Source organism: Lethenteron reissneri, chromosome 25 (assembly GCF_015708825.2).
Source record: "Lethenteron reissneri isolate LAM-NWPU_2019-01 chromosome 25, ASM1570882v1, whole genome shotgun sequence".
Taxonomy (NCBI): Eukaryota; Metazoa; Chordata; class Hyperoartia; order Petromyzontiformes; family Petromyzontidae; genus Lethenteron; species Lethenteron reissneri.
Genome location: NC_083803.1, coordinates 9,907,236 through 9,923,905, shown reverse-complemented (window position 1 = coordinate 9,923,905; position 16,670 = coordinate 9,907,236). Strand labels below are relative to the sequence as shown.

At 38.5% G+C, this 16,670-nt stretch overlaps 2 protein-coding genes across 9 annotated transcripts in view; both read right to left on the bottom strand.

Moving 5' to 3' along the window:
• Nucleotides 1–2,210: 2,210 nt before the first annotated feature.
• Nucleotides 2,211–8,323, bottom strand: SUPT7L (SPT7 like, STAGA complex subunit gamma). Of its 6 annotated transcripts, none has more exons than XM_061559235.1 (5): nucleotides 8,289–8,323; nucleotides 5,553–6,042; nucleotides 5,010–5,384; nucleotides 4,621–4,775; nucleotides 2,211–4,442 (listed from the first exon to the last, which is right to left on the bottom strand). In XM_061559235.1, the coding sequence occupies exons 2-5, from the start codon at nucleotides 5,975–5,977 to the stop codon at nucleotides 4,168–4,170; spliced, it is 1,230 nt and encodes a 409-aa protein (XP_061415219.1). In that variant the 5' UTR covers nucleotides 5,978–6,042; nucleotides 8,289–8,323; the 3' UTR covers nucleotides 2,211–4,167. The 6 variants fall into 6 exon arrangements, with proteins under 6 accessions (XP_061415219.1, XP_061415216.1, XP_061415214.1 ...); XM_061559232.1 differs by lacking the exon at nucleotides 8,289–8,323 and adding an exon at nucleotides 8,235–8,285; XM_061559230.1 differs by lacking the exon at nucleotides 8,289–8,323 and adding an exon at nucleotides 6,767–8,217.
• Nucleotides 8,324–12,327: 4,004 nt separating this feature from the next.
• MLH3 (mutL homolog 3) overlaps nucleotides 12,328–16,670 on the bottom strand; it is a 36,829-nt gene continuing 32,486 nt past the window's right edge. For 2 of the 3 annotated variants that reach the window (XM_061559226.1, XM_061559227.1), the window contains exons 9-14: nucleotides 15,809–15,923; nucleotides 15,287–15,443; nucleotides 14,881–14,904; nucleotides 13,963–14,041; nucleotides 13,619–13,776; nucleotides 12,328–13,177 (exon numbers count right to left, since the gene is read on the bottom strand). In XM_061559226.1, coding sequence (XP_061415210.1) covers nucleotides 13,103–13,177; nucleotides 13,619–13,776; nucleotides 13,963–14,041; nucleotides 14,881–14,904; nucleotides 15,287–15,443; nucleotides 15,809–15,923 — 608 coding nt within the window. In that variant the 3' untranslated portion in view covers nucleotides 12,328–13,102. The remainder of the gene's footprint in view (nucleotides 13,178–13,618; nucleotides 13,777–13,962; nucleotides 14,042–14,880; nucleotides 14,905–15,286; nucleotides 15,444–15,808; nucleotides 15,924–16,670) is intronic. The other variant, XM_061559228.1, reaches the window with a different exon arrangement.

The following is a 16,670-nucleotide window of genomic DNA, read 5'->3' as shown; positions in this document are numbered from 1 at the left end:
CCAAACAAATGTTAATCTACAAATTATACAGTTGCTTTAAAAGGCAAGTGGGCGCATTTCCATAAGCTGCATGCTAACATCACTGAAAATACCTTAACCCCTTTTAAAGGGATTAAACCTAAACATCCGATTGTAATGTTTACAAAGTTTACCTGAAAAACTATAAAAACACGTAAAATTTCGATTGAAAGCTTTCGTGACTGCAGGGATTCATCTTCTTGGTTCTTTCGGTAAAGTCACGTAGAATGGAAATAATAAAATAATAAAAATAAAACATAACAAAATAATTCTCACGACGTTTCGGCCACAACGCAAGCACGTTTCACAAGTGTAAAATCTCATTTTGATTTTGTAAACGGGCAACTGACCCAATACTGTGCGCACTGAAACATATAATACAGCACATTGCCAACACTTTTACCTAATCTTAACTGTGTGAGAGTATGAAGTAATAACACTGTAGAATGTTCCACGTGCAATATAGCTGATTGCTCGTTTCAGATTTGATGTCTAAATTCTCATAGACTTAAACATACAAAATGTTGCTACAGTAGTCGTATGTTATTGTATGCACTGCACCATGACGAAGATTTTTCGATTTAAAGCTTTCGTGACTGCAGGGATTCATCTTCTTGGTTCTTTCGGTAAAGTCACGTAGAATGGAAATAATAAAAATAAAACATAATAATTATGTTTTATTATGTTTTATTTCTTTCGGTAAAGTCACGTAGAATGGAAATAATAAAATAATAAAAATAAAACATAATAATTGTTTTCTTTGTATTTTTTTTATTATTTCCATTCTACGTGACTTTACCGAAAGAACCAAGAACATGAAGAAGATGTTGTGCTAAATGCAATCAAAACAATCGGTTTCATGGTAGCAATGTGTAGTCAAAAACAACGACTGAAGAGAGGGGGATTGTTTAAAATAAAGTCCCCGATAATATTAGAGGAAATGTTGTTGACCGAAAATAGACAATGTTCATGATTGCTATTTACTTACAGGGTACTGCAAACTATATTGCAGTTTGCATTGTAAAAGTTAATGCGGACCATCATGGCATTCCCATTCATAAGGATATTTCTAAACCTAAACATTTGTTTCTATTTCCCCGGGTAAGGCCCACTGAGCTTTATAGCTATTTCGCAGAAGCGACCTCGCTATCACAAATGACAGCTCAACTTAGTGGCTTATCACCTGGAAATGTATGGCAGCTAATAACACTTGAAACGCAAGTTGATTTTAAATGTGGAGGGGAAAAACCACGCGACCACGGGGAGAGAAACACGCAAACTTCAAATATACAAGCGTCAGGGTCGGGATCGAACCCACACTCTCCTGTATACATCATTTTTGAAATGTCAATATACACAATGCAATGCTATAGGATAGTACACATAGCATACGGGTGACGGTGTGCCTGTAGCCTTTTAGAAATTCAGTACAGAAATCTTGACATATGCCACTACAATACAGTGCATCAACGTTTGCATAGCACTGTCACAGTATGCCACATTAAGTCGTGTGAAACATTTGACGTAGCAGCCACCCGATGACGGAGGCTTGTGTTGCCTTCAAAACGTCGTGATTTGTTTTAATTCAATTGTTTTCATTTTAATTAATTGTATTTAGTTTTTTACCTACGTGACTTTACCGAAAAAAACAAAGAGTATGGATCCTTGCAGTCACGAAAACTTCAAATCTAGAACTGACGTATAAAATATAATCGGAGTACAAACGTGTGGGTCTTCAGGCTAAGCCGCTAATGCGTTAACTGTAGCTGGTTTTAACACTGGATTCCCACATCGTACAAACAGCTAAAATAAGTCGTCAGTTTTTACAGACGTGCTCGCATTTTTTTAGACGCCAATCATAGCTGTGATATTTTAATATGATTATACAGATGTGCTAATCGGAGGATTTTTACTTCGGCGTGGCTGGGCTCTGCAGGCTGATGTTGTGCTCCATCTACTGTCAAAAGCAGTTACTGCGCTGCAATCAGGAACCGGCGCTCTTTAAAGAGTTTTACAGCACAAATCACAATGCAGAGCATCTGGTTATTTCCTTTTTATACACCGATCCGAGAATCCTAAACAAAATAGATTTACGACAATTACTAATAGAAAAATTGTATGTTTGAAAGAAACGCATTATTATGAAAAATATGTTCGAAGCAATAAATACAAAACACATGAACCGTGTCAAATGCGCTGTCGGAAATCATTCCATACTGTTTTATTTATGAACACAAATTGGAAATGCATCGTAGCAGTCCAACACACAGAGATGATGAATATTTCTGAGCTTCAGGTCAAGCTGAGCAGCAAAGTGTAAAATGAATGTTGCTTCTGACCAAAAAACTGGCATTTTATGAAACCTACCTGATGATCCTAAGTTAATCATTGATTACAATATAATTATTATTAATACAAAACTTTAGTATTAATGAGAATGTACATGCTAGACACTTTCATTCATCTAATTCGTTTATTTTAATGGAACTAGAATTATTTTCTCTATTTCCTTTGACTCCCATTTGAATAAATCCTTGTTACAATCATAAAATAAACCTGGCCAACAACGGTTCAATTATTATTAACCATAAGGAGACACTAGAGAGCAGATGGGAATAAACACAGTAACTTCCATTTGAGTACAACGCCCACAAATTCTTCAAGAGGCAAAGACAACATTTAAAAGTATCGTTACAAATTAATATAGATGTATGCACTGCACTCTTACAAACCTTAATATTTAACTTATTTCACGTAACTTTAACACGTAGGCTTTCGCGACCAATATCATCCATAAGAGGTTTTTGGGTGAGATCGCGTAAATGTGTCGTTAAAACCCGCCACCACCCGACACAGCCAACTAGTAAGGGTTGTCACGTAAACAGAACATGCCAATTCGTCACTAGTACAGCACACCGGTGTGTTGGAGAGCCAAGCCACAACATTTACAATCGGAGTACGACGTTTTGCCAGCTATTACAACTAGCTTCATCAAGCGACAGCCAGATTTGTGGTATTGTAAGTGGAATCGGTGAAAATCCATGCAGCATCCAAGCTCTTCTTTTTAATGTCAAAACATTGGCGCAAATAACATCTCCAAAGCTGTTTCTCAGTTCAAAATTAATCACGACATTAGCTAAAATTGGCGTTTCCTCAACATTTTCAAAGAGAGCTTAAAATATAAGAATTGTTCTGTATTACCCAAGACAAAACAGAATGATAACCATTAAGTCACATCTACTTGCTCCAGATAAGCCAAAGGACAATACATATTGACTCATGAGGGTTGCATAATATCACCCATTACAATCGGTTTAAGGAATATAACACTCTAACACATCGGGTGAATTATACAGGTAATCATGCATTTTTACAAGTGGGGATTTGACTGTTAGTGGTTGCATTTTCACCAATATATTTTACAATGAAATGACTTGCGCTTTCTTTTACCAGTTTTTCAGACAATTGACTCGTAAATAGTATGCATATTATAGATGAATTTATACCATAAAACAAAACTGTTCTTTTAATGTAAAACAAATTTAGACTGGCAGTTTTTCAAACTCAACATACATTACACGAAATAATATTACATGGGAAATGTATCATTTGCTATGATCAGGTTTCTTTGTTTTTATCTGAAATCAAATATGTTACATTAAAAGCATGGAGAGGTGCATGCTGGTATTTACAGAGAAAGGAAGCCGAAAGCCTGCACCAGTGAACATAGGCAGGTTAGACATCTTGACGGTAAAGAAAAACAAGGGCAATGCAAGAAGGAATGATGGCCAGTAGCCAAGACTCACAACGGAGTGGCAGCAAAAGCAAAAAACACGGCGGTGCAGATGACATCAGATCATGTGCAGGTGCTATATGGCATGCTGCGATTGTAGGACTATGAGAGATAGTGGTGGCTTGGGGAGAATTTAATCCAGTAGTGAAATGATAATGGCAGATGATGATGATAATGCATTACTATCATTCCTACTTCTACTGCATCTGTGCTTGACCAGCAATGGGCTTGTGGCACCCTCCACCCCAGCCAGTCACTTGCAACTGTTCCTGCCACCACAGCAGAGAGACCCGAGTCAATCTTGATCTGGCACAGCCAAGCATGACGAGGCTGGCCAGCATTCTTCTACCACTGTCTCACATCTTTTTGAACTTTTTACGTTGCCTTTGTCCAAACATAGGTGGAGATGCTGTTGCGATGCTGTCCGGTGTGGGACACAAGTGGCTGCCATCTGAAGCAGTGGTATTGGGTGTCAGTGCAATGCCACCTTCACTCAGAGCTGACATTGGCTCATCAAAGCCACCTTCACAGCCAACCAACATGCCTGGAGGAGGCTCATCTGACTCCTGAGGCTCTGCCTTCACCTGCACCAGGCTCCATATAGGCGACACATCCCCTCCACTGTCTGTGCCTGTTATGTAAAACAAAATATTACGGTAAGTTATTTTTGCAAGTACATTAATAAAAGATGTCAAATATGGAACGTATTCATGTGACAGGTACAAGGCGTTATGCTAAAAGTATTAAGGACAAAGTATGAAAACAACAACAATTTACTGAGTGACAATGATGAATGTCGATGCTCTTACCTGCATTGCTGCTGGATTGTTCTGGGCCCTCAATTTCTAACTGCAACGGCTGTTGATCAGTAGCTGTTTGCTCAGTTTCACTTTCTTCGCTCACAGGGAAACTGATCTGCTCTCCCAATGGTTCCTCCTTCACGCGTAGCATCGTGGACAATACCCTAACACCACCAAAAAAAAGCAGTTTATGAAATACCAGATTATTAACATTACATCGCAGGCATTTAAAGAATAACTAAATTAGATCATTGTTGTTTCAGGACTTCTTGTACAAAAATTAAAATATGGTGGTATACACCCATTTTAACCAATATTTGGTAGTCCGTACAGCACAACCAGTAATACCCTTATTTGATGATATAATGACAATGACTGCCAGTTGTACTGGAACTCACCTTTCAGGGTTAAGCAGCCTCTCATACTCCTCTGCCAAGTGCCTGCTCGCCGAGAGCACATAAGCGTGGTAGTCGACCACACGCTCCTGCCAGAACTCCTGGAGATCCAGAACGCTGCCCAGCCCCGTCTCCTGGAACACTTGCTCTATGGCATCGGGAAAGCCTGTCTGGCCCGTCTGTGCTTCCCGGTCCACTGTTACACGAAGCAGCTTCGTCAGTTTGAGCATAAATTCATGGGTAATGTCCGTCAGGGTCTCTAGTGTTGACTCCATAGCAGTATCAAAGCCAGCATGTGCCAGTGCCGTTACCACAGCTCTGTGCAGCAGCTGGCGATTCTCCGCAGAGCTCACCTCCATCACGGGTTCTCCACAGCCTCTGCACACACGCATTATATGTAAAATTAAAGACAGGGAATGCACAACTTGAACCATTCACTGTACTAAATGGCTCACCACTTCGCAAAGGCTATGACCACCAGCATACTGAGCTGCCAATGATGACACTTATTTCATAATAAAGATGCAATATAAAGAGTGAACGGACCTGTAGAAATCACCCGTCTCCATGTCCGGGTCACGGAGCCGCATTCTGAGCGTTGAGCCCCCCAGGTTGCTGCTGCCAAGCTCAGTGCCCATGGAAGCGAGCTCTTCGGGCAGCGGTGGGGGGCTGGGCAGTGGGGGCAGTGGTTCCACCTCCTCGCTCTTCACCACCTCACCTGCCCCCTGCTGCTGCTGGGCGCTACTGATAAGCCCACGCAGGCGCCGGTTGTACTGCAGCAGGCGGATGGTGTGCATGACGTGCAGTCCAGGGACCCCGGAGTCAGTGGTCCGGGCCGGGCTGACTGCGCAAGGCTGCAGCATTGCCGGCTCCCGCACCTCTGCCGCACGGGGCTCAGGCTGGAGCAGCTCCACGGCACTGCGCAGTGACTGACTGGGAGACACTGGGATCTCCCCCCAGTACCTCATCATCTTGTCCCTGCTGTTTTGCCTTTCGTTGTTACTGTTGTTTTTCTAACGTGATGGCATACAAAGCCCTGAAAGATTTACAAGAGTTTGCTTTGTTAATGACTTCATTCAGCACAGTGTTGAAAAAGCAATGACTAATTATGAAGCCTTATTCTTTTCACAGGTTTACACGTATCATAATTACGATTAACTGTTATGTCAAAAATATCACCCACAGTGCTATGTAAAATATTAGTGATCTATATGTCCAGAGGATTACAAAAATGTATATAAAGTAATATGTAAAGTATTTTGCCCAGTACAGGGTTGTGTTATTTAACAAAGTATTATATACCGAGGACTGGCTATTTTAATATGCACTTGGTAATGTGTATAAATTAAAAACATGCATATAGAGTATTTGAACATTAATAAGCAAACATATATGAATAAACAATAACACGGTTAAATTTCGATTTAAAGCTTTCGTGACTGCAGGGATTCATCTTCGTGACTTTACCGAAAGAACCAAGAAGAATAACACGGTTTATAATGTGAATGTGACTTTCAAACAAAAGTAGTTAAAATGACCAGACAAGAGAAGTATAGGTAAGATTTGTACTGCATTGGAGAAATCGGATTCCTTCAGTATAAATAAAGATTCTGATTCTGAAATGAAAGAGAATGGTGCTTAGAATTTGTAGCTAGCAGCATCTTGAAGATGATGAACATCGTTTTCAAAAAGAAGGAATCTTGGAAATGGACATGGAAGAGCCCACAATGAGAATTAAAACTTGATCATAATGGACGTACGCCAGGCTGTAAAATGTCAGTAATTTCAACATCGGAAGTGACTAGACTGATGAATTGCAAGGTACACTTCAGCAGAGAAGACAACACCGCCTGCATGCAGAAACAAGATTATTAATATCATGTGGTATAGTATAGGATGTATCTAAATATATACGATACGCAACAGATTAAAATACCACGAGAAGTAAAATTATTAAATGGATGTCAGCACTTTAAATCAAGAAACACCCACAGGAATGAACAGTGTACCACGTATTGAGGGCAAGGAAAAAAATGGCAGAGAACACATAATCTGAAACCACTCTGTAAATAGGAAAAGAATGAGAAATATCAGAGAACACAAATGCAATTGCAGACGTCATCAATAACTGGGAGCATAAAAGCAAGAAAGACCCATAAACACTGGATTAATAGAGAGATAGTTATAGCACATTAATATATTTGAGAAAACAATGTTCTAGATGCCACGCTTGAAGAAGAAAAACAACCGTTATTTATAATATGAAAAACATAAAGTTTCTGGACTAAATGGAATAACTGTGGCAACCAATAAAATATTGATAAATACAAAAAAAGAGAAATAACTAGTAAAGTCGAGGTGTATACACTATGTAGTAGGTGCACAATTAACAAATAAATCTCACGTTCATCAATAACACTGCGTTAAACAGATAGATATAAATATTTATGTATGTGCTATGAACGGGCCACTGTCCAAATCGTCGCCTATATATGGTTTTCCCTTTTAAGGCAATGTGTAATTTAAACGAAAGTGTTGCATTTTTTTGTACGCATAATCAGTACTTTACATTTAGTTTCGCATCAAAGATGTGCACATGAAGTATAAATTTACCCGCATACAGTACCGCATTAAACTATAGTTCTAACACTGTGGGGCACTCCCACCAAGACGTCTGGTCAGCGTGGAAGAGTAGACCAAATACCCTGGAGTGGAAGGGAATTCTATATTTGCCCTCCTGTAATGTTTGTTGTTGTTACTGTCTGACCCGCCCCTACTAAACATGTGTGAAAAAGCTTTATAGCTCATCGGATTCCTCCAGTCTATGCCAATATTACGATTCTGAGTTGCAGGGCTGCACCCTTTAACTGTTACGATCAGTGCACAGATTGAGGTTGGTGTGAGTAATACTGTAGGTACATAAACGTGCGTAAGTCAGTACACCAGTTCACACACCGTAATCGAGAGTAAGACCGCAGTGTAGTTATAAACTATACAACACAATTCATATACTATGCAATACTGTGGCACTCTAGTCGTGCTAGTACATGTTTACCTATACCACCATGTAATACAAAATAGAGTGCAGTACGTACATACATAGCTTGCTATGCTAAACGATTCCAAATCATTGCTAAACTTTACATTACATGAAACCACGATAGGCTAAGCGCTTCGACCTCGTCTTTGTCAGACGCGCAGTGCTACGATTGTCATTGCTTATCTTACTTTATTGCATACAAATGTTGCGCCTTTCAACGTGAGTGATAATGTATTACTCACGGCCCATCGCAGACTAGGAACTTGGGCCTTAGGCCCCGCACGCGTCCGCGCAGCGAAATCTTCCGGCGCGCCCCACCAGCGCGTGGAAAGGTTCCGGCCGATAACAGTCCGGAGGTCAGACGCACAGCAAAGAAATACTGTATCTTTGCAACCCCTTATCACTGCCCTACCTTATTACAGACCTATTCAGACCGTACTGGTCACCCCGTGCCCCTTTATGAATCTCAACGATCGTCCTACAAAGTCCCCCACAAGGGAGAAACACAAACAAATAAGACAACGATTGTGTTGTTCGTATTGAAACGACTTTACGCCGTGTGGACAAGAAAACTCAATTTCCCCGTACAAGGATACGGGTGAACCGTATGGGCTGACAGCTAATGTAATACAGGACCATAATTTATCCGGTTAAATGAAGAGTTAAATTTCGATTTAAAGCTTTCGCGACTGCAGGGATTCATATTATTAGTTATTTTGGTAAAGTCACATAGAAGGGAAATAATAAATAATAAAAATAAAACAATTAAAATTATCACGACGTTTCGATTGCAACACAATCAATCGTCATCAGGTGTGAAAATCACAGCAAGAATTTTTTTAAAAGTGGAGGTTTTTTTTTCTTGACGTTAGCCCCCCCCCCCCCCCATTCAGCACCCGTCCTCCTTGGCTCCTCCTCCTCTCCTTACCCAATATAACAATGTCTCACCACAAACAACTCTCGCTACAGTTATTTTGCCGTGCCCTTTTTTACACCTGATGAAGCTAGCTAGTGTTGCCTCCGAAACGTCGTGATTGAATTGATTTAATTTCATTTATTATTATTTTATTTTTATTCTTTTTTTCCTACGTGACTTTACCGATTAAAACCTAAGAGTATGTCAGCACCACGGACAGCGCGGTTGTTCAGACGGACGAGTTCATTCATCTATGCTCGCAACGGAGGAGGGGGGAGAGAAAGAACCAAGAATAAAAATGAAGAGTTCGTTGTGGTTTCCGGTGCATATTTCCAGATAGTTATAGAAATTGCACGTGCCTCTCATCCACTGTACACTAATAACGCGTTAAATTATACTACTTGTTTAATGTCTTCAGCGAGATGGCTTTACTGGTTGTTAAATTCGCCCTGTGCCGCTTACATTTGCGCTTTCATGCGTATTTTGTAAGCGTGCCTTAACGTGCACAATTAACAGAAACAACTTCAAAACATTCGTCAATAACGCTTCCTTTAATGGGAAAACATAAAATGTTATGTATGAGGGGATGTTGCCCAAAAACGTGGCCGTTTATATATTTGTTCCTTTTAAGGCATACTTACTGACAAAGTGTTTAGTTAACTGTGCCTTGTACACCACTGCCAACCCAGTACCTTCAAGTAATTTAATTTTGAAAGCGCATATACCACTCACGCTGTCAGACCAAATGGAAAACTCGGTGGTACTCGCTAAACCACCGAGTTATGCTAAAGAGTACAATATTATTGGATAAAAGTATTGTATACCATTATGTCATTAAAAAATCATTAATTGGAGCAGTTTTCAATCTGAAACTTGACCTGGGGTGTCAAGAGAAAGTGGACAAAGGAAATGTGACTGCATAGGTTGACCATTGTGTGGTCAGAAAATGCATATCTTAACGAAATTTATATAGCGCCTTAACTAAGGCACTTGGCACAGATTTAAGAACGGCACGACGTATGAATGTGACGGTGGAGATTAGGTGAATAAAATACACGAGAGAGAGTAAGCAATCGGGCGCGCAATCTGTGATGCGTGAATTCGGAAAAAATGCAACTGGTTGACAGTAAATGCCACCTGATGGCCTTCAATTTCAACACATTGTGCACGAACGTTTTTGTATAACCCCCGAGAAAACGCCTCTGCACGTTGAGAAATAAAAATTCAGTTTGGATTTTTTAAAGTTTCTTTTAACGAGTGACATTTCGTATTTGCAAATGCAAACGCTGTGCAAGTAAACGTATATTATGTAAAATGTTCTGCTTCTATTATCGTAAGTAATCGTATCGAAATACCAGATGGAATGCAGCCATTTATGTACGACCAATTAATCTATCAGATTTGTTGCCTTGACATAGAGAAATGCAGTAATCGTAATATTTCAAGCCAAGTACATCCAAAATCGACTTGAAATGCACGGTCACAAAAGCGTGTCATGTTACAAGCTTGTACTTATTTTGGAAGCAGGGGTGCATGTGATACAAGACTCCCAAGGTGCTTATCGATGATATACCTTACTCAAAATTGTAGTCGAGTTTAAAATGTAAAAATAAAATATTTAAAAATACTTTTTGCTAAAACACGCTTTAATGAAATGTACTGTCCGAGCTGCCCCTCCCCCTGCCCCCTTCCCCCATCGCCCCTCCCCTCCTTCAACATCACCAGCCCCTCGGCGTGGCTCCCCGAGGCTTGCTGTCACGTAAGGGACCACGTGGTGATTTACAGTTGAGCGTAGACAATTAGAGCCGTAAAAAATATCGTTTCAAATATTTATTTATAATTTTCAATGATAGAATATAGTATTGTCATCAGTATGACATACCTATACGAAGTTTGCAGTCGATAACACATTGGGAATACGGTTGAAATTGAGTTACAATATTTTTTGGATACAACACATACAGTAAGTTAAATAAAAGCGTGTAAAAAGTTTTAAAATACGTTTTGGATTTTTTTGATAGAATATCGTTTTGTCATCAGTATGACATACCTATACGAAGTTTGCAGTCGATAGCAGATTGGGAAGTGTGTAAAAATTGAGTTACAAGATTTATTTTTTGAAGATACAACAGACGAAGTGAGTTAAATAAAAGCGTTTAATAATAAAAAGACAAATTTTATTCACAAACTGGTGTATATGTACAGTTCATGTACATTTATCTCGACTGTATACTGATGACATCTGAACAATGCAATGCAATATGCGTACAATTATATAAAAATGGGTACATACCGCTCAGCACCTAAAAGCTTTCTATACCTTTATGACCTAAATATATGTTCGTATTCATGTTTTTCAGTTAAATTAAGACTCTCTTGCATTTTTATTTAAATAATCAAAGCGTTCTTACTCTCTTAGTAATTTAACACTGATTGGTTTAATAAAAAAAAAATTCCCATTCCATTTAATTTTTATATTTAAAGCTGGCTTATTTACGTCGACTTGCATTAAGTTATTCCCCATTTGCATTGCTGTAATATGCGCCAAAAAAAGCAAAATGCACGTCGAGTACTGTATTAAAGGTAAATTCAGTGCATGCAATTCCACCAATATATTTAAACTGCCATTTCAACCAGCAGTGAACATATGCCAGTATACTCCCATTTCCCTGTTGGCTCATGCCAAAAAATGTCACAGTAGGCAGTTTACAATGACAAAGCACTATTTCAATTAACTCGAGGTATGCCAGCAGCTGGTACTGTCATACCTATCCGATTTGCTGACATGGCCAAACACTGGGAATAAATCATATATTTGCAATATTTCATATCCAATTGCACTTACATCATATGGACCTGAAAGGGCTTTCACTGAAAATATGACATCAAGTTGTAGCCAGCACTTGAATATGTGTCAACAGCTTATTCACCCAAACTGCTTATTAATTTACAATACACTGACAGTTTGCACGATCTTGGAATTTCCTTTAATTCATGTAAAATGCAATGTGTCGTGAATAATTAAATACATGTCTAAAGCCGTTTGTTAACCTACTGCTGGATGAAGGCCACCACACATCATATGAGTTGTTTGACTATAATTTGCCACGATGGTCAGTGCAGGTTGATCAAGTGTGTGGTGGGGAACACATGACTAAGCTCACTCGACACTTATGTTAGCTATTGCAACAAATTAAACTCAGGTCACCGGGTACATAGCACTGACAACTGCACCCACCACTGTACCCGTACCATTCACCCCACAATAGAAATTAATGCAGTGAATTGTGTAGACAGCATAGCTAATTCACCAATACTGTTTCAGAAACGACAGGATATTTTTAGTGTAGAAAATATTTCCAGACTTTTGACGCAATTTTATTTGAACTCTTGTGGTACACAAACACACAAAGTTTATGTATACAGTAGAAACGCTCGTATCAAAACAAGGATGACATTTCCAGGTCGAACGTCAACGTTGCAGAGTTAAATTCTGGTAGAAAAATGTGAATCCTGATTCAATGATGACAAAATACTGTACAAGGGTTTTTGGAGAGTTGGTGAAATGTGTTTCATAACTAATTTTCAATATACCTGAAACGGCTCACATGTACCATGTTTTGAATTATTTTTTTTACATTGTATGTGCAATAAAACTACAAAAAACAAAATAACCCTTAACACAACTCGTCAACAAAAGATTATAAGTACATGGAAGTGTATACTGTAAATACGCACAATATGAAAGTATTTTTTTTTATTGGAGGTATAACTTATGACAGTGAAAACATTACCTTTCCAAAAACTTATTCTCAACACTCCATGAGTTCAGCAAATAGTACTAGCTACTCGGGTTATTTTAAATTAGTTTTATAATAAAAAAGCAAAATATAAATATTCAATCACTGGAAATATACATTCTTTAAAATTAGAAAGTAATAATTGCAGACAGTATTTACATAATCCAATTCATACCACTAAATATCAACAAGTGCTTTTCTCTAAATGAATATATCTTTTCCATTCTTTAATCTTAATATAATACTGTATTGCACTGTATTCCCACAAATACCAAAAATAACACACAAAAGTGCTGCTTTCATACAAATGATCGATATCTCATTATGCAAATAATGAAATTTAGTCTTTCGTCTCGACACTCTTTGGTAATCCAATCTGTTTTCTCAGTCCTGATAGATTTGGCTTGCACGGCTTCTGTCAAGATAAATAAATTGGTAAATGTTATTGATGTTAAAATGTACTTTTATGATGACTGCAGTTTTTTTTTATTTTAAATATACATGAGATTTGCCGACTATATTGTTTTTATGGGTTTTTTTTTAAAGGGGGATAATGTTGCAAAACTCATTACAGCAGTAAAGGCTGCCATCTGGTGGAATTTTAATATTGAGTTTATTCAACATAAAGTTACTGTTTTGGGTTAAATTATATTTTCAGTAAAAACACCATATGGATGACATCCATATTAAATGTAACGTGAATTTTTTTTTATTTTAATGGTAATTTCATGTAGATTTAACAGTACAGATGTCAGAAGTATGTGTCATAGAAAATGTATATTTGTATATATTTTTTATAAAAGATATAAACAGCAAACTTAAACATATGCAGAATTAAATCATCTTTGATAATCACCTGCATGTTGCACACTACAGGCAGATGGTGAAGATTGGCTAAGGGCATCATGGCTGGACGTCCATGGGCACACTGAAAGGGCAGCTGACACTTGGCTAGATCACGCATCAAACTTGCACACTCATCCCAGGAGAGCTTGTCCCCAAACTTCACAGCACCTGTCGACAACAGAAAATGTTATTTTTTTGCCCAATGGAGCAGGTTAATCTGTCAAAATTAATGACATCATGCCGGCGTATAAAAACACGTCAAAAAACAATCATCATGCAGGATTTTTTTAATATTATACACAGCCCTTTCAATTGTTTGTACAAGAGAGCAGGCTAGTATTTGTCTATTCTCACCATGACAGGCCTGGGAGTTGAGAATCCTGACAATGGCTCGAGGCAACGTTCCCCCGGCACCTCCAGTCTGCTGCAGCAGCTGAGCAGGACAGACACAGCCAAGAATTTTTATTCACAAACATTACTGAAATGTTAATCATATTCACTTTCTCGCATCAATGCATTTTTGTTTCAAACATCGCCATCCTGCATACTTTAATATCAGCTGAAATGTTACCAAAATATCTTCTGAGATCCATGGGTGGCAGATCACGAAAACTTGTACATGTCAAAGGAGCTAAATGTGTAACCATACTGGCTGTGCAAATTCGTGAAAATGCAGAAATTGGGATATTTTGGTCACGTCAAATTATTTAACGTGTGTGAGAAAGTCATCTTAGAATGAGGAAGATCAAACGAACGATAAAAGAAAATCACAAATGATCTACATGAATGAACGAGGCTGGAAAAGCTAGCATAAGATAGGATGTTTCTACGATATCAGCAGAGCTGCATTGTCATGATTAGTACGAGCAATTACTGATGACACCAATTGCCTTCTAAAATAAAACTAAAATAGGAAATCATCCAAATCAGATACTTTAGGTCTTATTTGGTGTTGAAAAGAAGCACCAGAATATGAAAAAACAGCCACAATACGCTTAAATAGTAATTTAATGAATACATTTCATGTAATTACAATTTTAATATTGATCAATTATATTTATAAGACATTTTTTTAATATCTAACACTCAATTTAAAGATTCACCAGATTGGGTTTGTCATGTAAAATGTGTAGGGCATTCTGGGAATTGTAATCATTCATCTTCAAAATTATTAAACCAAAGGAGTTTTTTTTTTAATCGCAAAATGCTAATTCTCCGGTGAGATTTTGTAACATTTTCCCACTAAACCACGTATGTGAAAGTAAATGCCACCTCAAGTTCTTCTCTAATCAGCTCCTGTAAAACATAAAAAAGATACAATTCCAGTTTTAATAAGAGTTTACAGAATTATTAAACCATATCATCACACTTAACTATTAATTTACAATGACGTTAAATCCCCTCATTTCTTGCCTAAATTTTTTCTTCTTTAGAGCCCTTTGCAAATGAAGCCCACCCTATGCCACGTCAGCCATGGGGGTTGTTTGACCATATGTCACCACACTTGTTATTCGCGGACGTACATTTAATTAAAAAAACATTAATAAAACACTATCCCCAATGGCGTTTTAAGCCATTTCACCGACAACAAATGCAGGCATTTTATATAGGGATGGGGGGACGGTGGGGGGGGGGGGAAACTCTTTCCAGTACATGAGTGATTTATAGTACAGGGCACCTCGAGAATGGTGCACGTGATGGGTGGCCGGCCACGACGAGCCTCTCCAGTCTCACGCTCCACCAGGCACACTGGCACTCCGGTCACATGCACCACGGCGGCCTCAGCTGGGAAAGCCAACTGCAGCCCATGCCTCTCCAAGTGCCCTTGGTATGACCTAAGAACCATGCCAAATGTGTATAAAAGATGGGAGTCAGGTGTGCAATAACCCCGAGCTGTACAGCTGTTTCCATCTTGCATGAAATCAGGGTGTCATTTTTAAAGTATATTCGATCACAAAATGTGAGCATAAAGCAATGCAAATTTTTATATATATATTTTTTGCAACATATTGGTGGGATTAACAACATATGCACACAAATAGTTGTTTTGCTTTATTTAGAAAAAAATGTTTCTGTAAACACATTGAATAACAGGTTGAAAATATGCTTCAAAGGTGTTTTAGGTGCAATAAAACATGTGGTATTAGCCAAGCTTAATTCTTTGTAGTATAATTAGAATCAAGTGCAATGTAAGTAATACCTTATGAGGTTGATCTCGTGACAATTAAACTCTAATGCCATGGGAGGCACAACCAGTGATGTTCTCATCACTCTTTTTCCAACATCAGCAGAATCCTCAGGCACTTCAAAGAGTTCTGTGACAGCAAATAAAATGTGTCAAAACATGATGAATTAGATGAGTAATTTTATAATTGCATAATCATCATTTTTCTTACCAAATTTAAATGTTCCACACACTTTTTAATGTACTTCTTTTGCTGTTTGCAACAAAATGGTTTAGATGTTGGTTCATATAGAAATTGAAGGCATTGATGAAAAACATTTTACTTATAGATCATTCATTGTAACGAAGAAATGCAATGGTGTTCAGTATTCACATGTTAGATGCTGCCATTGCTCATTACAGAAAATATATACATAAACACAAGGCGATCAAGGTATAGCAGAAGTTATTCTTGCGTAAATGCACTCATAAACACAGTTCAATTCTTGTGTATGGAAGAAATATGTTCAGGAGTTAAATGCCAATGTTGAGGTCTGCCAGCCACGAGAGGGGTTCAGGAGAGTTTGTGTAGGTATTTTCACATATCTGAATTATGTGTGGCTTGAACATCAGGCTTCTCTCCATGATAACTGCTCGATATTTTGGGAGTAGGGTAATTAGACACTGGAATACCACAGGATGATGCATCAACGGTGGCATCTGCTGCACGATTGTTCAGGTGGAAAGCACTTGTGGTAAAGCGAACAGCGTTGTCATTCTGTCTGTTCCCAGGGTTCAGATTGGTTGGAGGTCATGGACGCAGTAATTTCCCAGCAATATGATTGGCTGCAGCCCACATTCCGGCCAGCGTGTGGAAGGCGGGGGGCCCTTGGGAAGG

Coding starts and splice junctions, on each gene's coding strand:
- SUPT7L (XM_061559235.1), bottom strand. CDS start 5,977: ATGATGAGGTACTGGGGGGAGATCCCAGTGTCTCCCAGTCAGTCACTG. Junction 4,776..5,009: donor AGGCTGCTTAACCCTGAAAG/GTGAGTTCCAGT, acceptor TGGTGGTGTTAG/GGTATTGTCCACGATGCTAC. Junction 4,443..4,620: donor ACAATCCAGCAGCAATGCAG/GTAAGAGCATCG, acceptor TTTACATAACAG/GCACAGACAGTGGAGGGGAT.